At 40.0% G+C, this 6,737-nt stretch overlaps 1 protein-coding gene across 1 annotated transcript in view; it reads right to left on the bottom strand.

Moving 5' to 3' along the window:
• Window positions 1–6,737, bottom strand: part of TBC1D8B (TBC1 domain family member 8B) — a 50,536-nt gene that overhangs the window by 763 nt on the left and 43,036 nt on the right. The window contains exons 15-20 of the mRNA XM_018558482.1: window positions 4,960–5,028; window positions 3,875–4,118; window positions 3,717–3,782; window positions 2,710–2,793; window positions 1,483–1,539; window positions 739–836 (exon numbers count right to left, since the gene is read on the bottom strand). Of these exons, the coding sequence (XP_018413984.1) occupies window positions 739–836; window positions 1,483–1,539; window positions 2,710–2,793; window positions 3,717–3,782; window positions 3,875–4,118; window positions 4,960–5,028 (618 nt within the window). The remainder of the gene's footprint in view (window positions 1–738; window positions 837–1,482; window positions 1,540–2,709; window positions 2,794–3,716; window positions 3,783–3,874; window positions 4,119–4,959; window positions 5,029–6,737) is intronic.

The raw sequence follows: 6,737 nt of genomic DNA, 5'->3' as shown, positions 1-6,737 counted from the left end.
CCCCCCCCCCCCCCCCTACACACACACTGCAAGGGTTAACTGCTCATTTTGAGCAAAAATAAAGAAGGAATACTCTATTTTTTTCAGTAATGACTCAATGGACAATAATTCAGGTCATTCAATGGAAAATAGCAGCACAGTAATACCTTGGTTTACAAGTAACTTGGTTTGCGTGTGTTCCGCAAGACAAGCAAACATTTCTGAAAAATTTTGCCTTGATATACGAGCAAAATTTTGTAGAAAAGCAACACCCAAATAAGGCTGTAGCAGTGCGAGCGATTAATCTGTTTAACGACAATGCAATGTCACATTTCCGCGAAATCCTCAAAAGGAGGCAAAAGCAAGTGTCATTGGATAGATTCCAGGAAATGAAAACGATTCCATTGAGCCGAGAGAAGGCAGTGATTCCGTTAGTGATGGTGAAAGTCGTCCTACACAATCATCCTCCTCTCTCTCGTCTCCCTCACACCAGCCACGAAGGTACCTGTAATTGGTTTATTTTTCTTTATATTTTGTACAGTATTATATTACAGTACAGTATTGCAATCATTTTTATATGAATATTTTTGGGTTGTGGAACGAATCATGTGAGTTTCCATTATGTCCTATGGGGGAATTCGCTTTGATATACAAGCGCTTTGGATTACAAGCATGCTTCCGGAACAAATTTTGCTCGATAACCAAGGTATTACTGTATAGTTATTTTACACAAGGTCTGCACATGATAAAACTCCTTACCTGGTTCATTCTGGGTAAGTCTTTAATGCTTTCCTCCTTACGCACCAGTTCATCTTGCCATTGCTTTAGATATGCCTGAATATCAATTTTCCCTTTTCCTTTAATTGGAAATGGATGAAATAAATATCTCCGCTGTTAATATGAACTTGATGTCCCCTAAACATTTCATCCGCTACTGTATAAAGCCAAGTATACACCAAAAAAATATTTTTTATAGTCCACAAAAAATGTTCCAAAGCAGACATTCTATCAACTATTAAACTATCAGTGTGTGACAAATCAGGGACATAACCAAGCCACTTTTTAATTCTAAGTTATTACTGGATCAGGTCTCAGTAGTGGAGTTTGTGTAGCAAACATAGTAAGCAATATTTGCTATTTTAATTAACAAATGATGTGAATCTGCACTTGGCCAGATTACTAGAGAAATAACTAGAACGGCCATGTGTGGGAGATAATCACTTGCAGATTGGAGAAAGATTTCATGTCTATGGGCACAAGCCGACCACAAGCCCCAGCCAGCCAATTTCAGAGAAGACAAATAAGACAAATTGGAAAAGTGTCTGGTCACTACTCCTAAAGATAATTGCGGAGGCTTCTGAATGTACTCCCTTCACAATCCATTCACATCCATTTACACTTGGGTGATCCTAGCATACTTGTAGTACCACCAGCTGAGTAACATGCCTCTGTGTAGTCAGATTGTGCCTCAACAACCAACAGCTCTATGGTCAGCAAGAATACCTTTTTCAGGGCTCTTTGTTTTGTCTTCAGGACTTTGATTTTCTGTAGGAGATGTTACTGTTGGGGAAAAAAAACAGAATTGTTATTTTTTGTGTGTTACCAGAAAGTTTCACAAAACAGACAAAACACAGCAAATGCATGATAGTTGTCAATGCCAGCGTCTTTTTTTTTTTTATTAATAGATATATGGGAAGGACTAGAACTGCTGTCTGCGTTTTTTCCCCCACACTAGAGATATAACTTATCACTTTCCCTATTGGAGACAGGAGTGCAGAGGAGCTGGAAGTGGAACTAGGTAGTGTCTACAATGAGCATAGTGACAGCCAACATGTCCTGTTGACCCCAATTCCCTTTCCTTTATCCTGGTGTCACAAGAATAAGGACAACAATAAAAACCAGACTTAACTCCTAAACCATCCAATATCTAAATAAAATAGCTCTAGTTAGAGTTAGGCTTTCACTTGGAAGTGGTGATTGAAGTTGTGATGAATGCACTTTTCATGCTAAAGCAGCAATATGGGTTTCTTCTGGGGGTCAGTCACAAGTCAAATGCTGCAGCAATAATCACATGGACTCTGCCAATGAGACTAATTCTAGACAAAACCAGCCAACCGGCAGATCTGCCTGGACACTGATCTCAGAGATGCCTCTGCTTTGGTTACATGACAGATCTCCAGAGAAAGTCCATATCCTGATTTCTCCAGAGAGGGTACATTTTCCTACAACTTAATTAACCAATTATAAATTTTACTAGAATGTCACTTTTACATGTGCTGCTGTTTTGAAGTAAATATAAAAAGAAAAAAATGTTACTAAGGTCGTCCAACTTTAAAACTGGTAATAACATGCAACAGTCATAGTGTGCATTGTGTTGCTATGTGCAAAATAACTGCAGTAGTAAACAATGGTTTTGCATACTATATCTGTTTAATTAACTAACATTTCCTATTTGTTCTGTAGCATATCCAACATAGTTCTTATGAATTTTAAGTAATTACTATATAGTGGCATGAGCAGGCACACCACAATAATATTAAAAGAAAAAAGTTAAAAGCTAATAAATCAATATAAATGCAGATGTACCCAATACAAGGAGAGCAGATTTACTTATATGCAGAGGAACGGGCCTTCTTTAAGCTTTCATTATACCTCTGTAGTGTTATCCTTTGACAAGTATGAGCATCTTAAAATCTCATCTCTGCAGTGCAAGAAAATATTTATATTTACCGTGAAGTTGGCTGAAATGCATAAGATCTTCTTTGGAAAGCTTGGCTTCCTCTGAGGGGCTTAAAGTACCCACTTCAGTAAAAGCTAATACAACAAAATACAGAAAATATAAAACATGACTGAAACTGCAACAGATTTTACAGCCAAGAAGATGAGAAATGTCTTGTCTAAAAGCATTCAGTCCATAGGAATATACTCTTTATTTACCCATTTAATGTTGCAAAAATGGAATCATTTATTATAATGTATTTTTAGTGTAAAACACATATTTTATAGGTCACCAGTGTATCTGTAAGGACCTCGATCCTAGATTTCCCCATAAGGTGGTGCTGTAGACCAGCGTTTTTCAACCACTGTGCCGCGGCACACTAGTGTGCCGTGAGATATTTTCGGGTGTGCCGTCAATAAATCGTTAATTTCTTTGATCGATCAAAATTATTTTGATCGATCAAAGTTACTCACCTCTCCGCCGGCTTCCGGGTCTTCCGTCGGAGATCCGGTGACGTCACGGACATCGACGTCACCGGACTCCTCCCCCCTTCCCCGAGTGGCTCTGTCGGCTAACGAAGGGAAGGGGGGAGGAGTCGGGTGATGTAGTTGTCCGTGATGGGTAACGAAGGGAAGGAGGGAGGAGTCCGGTGACGTCACGGACATAGACTCCTCCCCCTTCCCTTCGTTACCTGACGGAATCACTTGGGCTGAGCAGGGCTCAAAATTTCCACTCGCCCCCTCGCAATTGGCGAGTGAAAAATGCGTGGGGGCGAGTGGAAATCCATTTCTAATGGTGGTGTGCCTCGTGATTTTTTTCATGAAAAAAGTGTGCCTTTGCACAAAAAAGTTTGAAAAACACTGCTGTAGACAATATCTTCAATCTCCTGGCCACAGTAGACCACAGGGTTGCAGAAATTGTGAATTTTCATATAATACGAGTGGGGTCCCCAGCCGAAATAGGCACTAACTTTGGGGGTATCAGATAGCCTTTACACAGAAGAATTTAGTGAACTTACCTGGAGGTATGTGCATTTTAAAAAGCAGCTTGAGTCTGTCAGTAAAACTGCCATTGAATAACACATCTAGAGCAAATAAATGAAAGATGTAAAGAATCATACCTTTGTACAATTTACCAAAGACACATTCAATATCGTACTATACATTATGTTCTCACCAAAAGCAAAAGCAAATTCCTTAAAATTAATGAGACCATCTGAGTTTTCATCCAACAGACGGAATGTCCACAGTGCAAGAGAGTCTAAACTAGGAGAATATGCCCAGGGGCTGAGCAGATGGTATAGGGTACGGAACTGTTGGCAGTCTATGTGATACTGTTCCAAATATGGTAGACTTGGGTCATGGTGACTAAGGATTCTGCTGTTGTTCAAACTCCAGTAACAAGACATGAAGTGTTCTCTCTAATAAGTAAAAGAAACAAAATGGTCAAGGCAAAAAAAAGAAACATGACATTTTAATGTTTAATTCAATGTGAATGTCTGCCACGGTAATAGTTGGCAAAAATGTTTTTTTTTTGATGCACTAAAATAAGCCAATGACACTCTTGTTTCGTTTCACAGAATAAAGTCCCTTGTTACGTTTCACAGAATAAAGCAATGTTGTGTGGGAGTTTCAACAATATAAAAAGCAGATTAATATAAAACACCTAATAGATTAATTTCCCATTTGTAGCCTTTACAGCTTTTAAAAATACAACAGATATTGGTGGTATGATCTGCCGCATGGTATTTTGTAGTGCTAATAATAATATACAGTAGATTAGTCTTACCACTTCTTACCTCTTGTGGGAACTTTGGCTATACCCCCCAACTTTTCAAAATCCAAAAACTTGTATCATTAGCTGTATCTGAATCTCCCCAAAACTCTCACCCTATTTTGACCATATCTCTAGAATGTGTACTACTGAAAGACCAGGCCCAGATCTATTAAAATTGGGGGTGCCATAAGAAGAATTTATATTTTCATCATTAAAAGGGTAACTCCACAAAAATGAAAACATATTAAAAATTACCTTTCCATTTAAAACTGCAGCCAATGTAATGTTCTAAATCTGTCAAAAAATAAAATGCAATATGGGAGACCTGGAGGCGTTCTGTACACAGTTGGTGTACAGGACTACTCTGGAAATATCACTTCCTGCTTCTGTGATTGTCTGTTTTCCCAGAAGTCTGCACTAAGATACAAGTAACATTTTGAAAATAAATTCTTGACACAGTTTAACATTTATTATTCTCAAAATACCTTGAATAAATAATAAAGCTCCTCTAAGTCAGCAGAACTGAATTTGACATCCTGCAACAAAACTCGAACCTGCAAGAAAAATGATGTTTTATAAATGTATTGTCACTTTATAGATCGAATCAGTAATAGCCTTTTCCTAAACAGCAGGCCTAGGCAGTGTAGGCAACAAGTGATAAGTGCTTGCAGCATTTCTGCAGAAAGACTTCTTACTTTGTGAAAAATGACATCCACCAACACACAGCATATCACTGTCCCAATACAGGGATGATCCCTCTTTTACAGAAAGAGCATACCCCTTTGTATATAAAAATAGTAAAATAGTATATAAATACTGTATATCATCATCAAGTATACTTCCACCTTTCTTATCGCGTTTCCTGCTACTCTGAGCTAAATTTCCTTATGCCTCCAAGAAAGGTTAAAAATATGCTCATCTCTGCACCGGAAACCGAATGGTGTGTTCATTTTCCTTCCTCTAACAAGGGTAGGCAGATGAATCATTAGTGAGGGAAAGAGAAAGCTTTATGTTTGTGCATTTTGCTACATACACATTGCACTGGCTTCATTTTCCTTAACCCTTTCCCTGCCAAGGACGTACGGCATACGGAGGTACAAAAGTGCTTCCAGCCGGCCAGGTCAGTATGCCGTACGGACCTGGCATTTTCTAACACTGTATGCTCATGGTTGCTTCAGCAACCATGAACTTACACTCAAATTGTAGCTGATACTTTGAATTTCACTAAATGGATGTAATCAGCAGCTAACAAGTTGCTGATTACATCCAAACAGTGAATAAACTCGGCGGTTCTATGTGGCTCCCGGCACTGCATTGTAAATGCGATCAATAGCAGAATAGCTGCTGATCGCATCCATACATTTTACACACACTCTTTCCCCCTGTCTAATGTCCACTCATGTGTCCCCTTTTGGCTTTCCCCCAGTAAATTATTGTTATAGGATCTGATTACTGGTACTGGCTTTACTATACTGCTGGCTGTCGGCAATTTAGATCTCGGCTGTTCCAGTGCTGGTGCCATCCATAACCCCCTACAGTAACTTCTCTGTGTCTCAGTACTTCTTGCCGACATTGCCGGCATCTTCTGTTTTGAATAGCTCTCCTCCAGCTATCAGTCTCCCCTCCTGTCATGCTGCCTCCCACCTGTCATGCTGCCGATGTCCTGTCATGCTGCCGATGTCCTGTCATGCTGCCGATGTCCTGTCATGCTGCCGATGTCCTGTCATGCTGCTAGCATTATGTGTTGCAGGCTACAAGCACACTGATCATGAAGCGACCAGTGAGCTTGCAGTCTCAACACATAAAGCCACAGGATGATAGGACATCGGCAGCATGACAAGAAATATGGAGAAAGGAGACACTGGACCTGACAGGTGGAGGAGAGAGAAAACAGATGCTGGTAGTCAGCAAGAAGTGAAAGTAAGGGTGATTAATTATGGGGTGAACACAAAGTACATAGGGCACTGGAGGGGGACACTGGAGGGGGCTCTTGATGGCCAGCAGCAGGGTAGCAAGACTTCTGAATCACTTTTACAACTACCTAGTGCTGTGCAATCTCCTCCTCTAATGATCAGTGACCTTGTAATCTGCAACATCTTTGCAGCTGTGTATGTGATCTGGGCTGCTGGTATCCATAATAGTTTTGTAGCCATTGTCTCTCCCTGATGTGCAAACATTTCTGTGTCCCCCCTGCAGCTGTACTGCAAGCAAACTCTGGCTGTTTTGGCTGATGCTCATTTACAAACTTAATAATGTGCTTGCA

Source organism: Nanorana parkeri, unplaced genomic scaffold (genome assembly GCF_000935625.1).
Source record: "Nanorana parkeri isolate BGI_ZX_2015 unplaced genomic scaffold, ASM93562v1 scaffold342, whole genome shotgun sequence".
Taxonomy (NCBI): domain Eukaryota; kingdom Metazoa; phylum Chordata; class Amphibia; order Anura; family Dicroglossidae; genus Nanorana; species Nanorana parkeri.
Note: the sequence above shows the minus strand (reverse complement) of the source record. Positions and strands in the feature narration are given on the sequence as shown.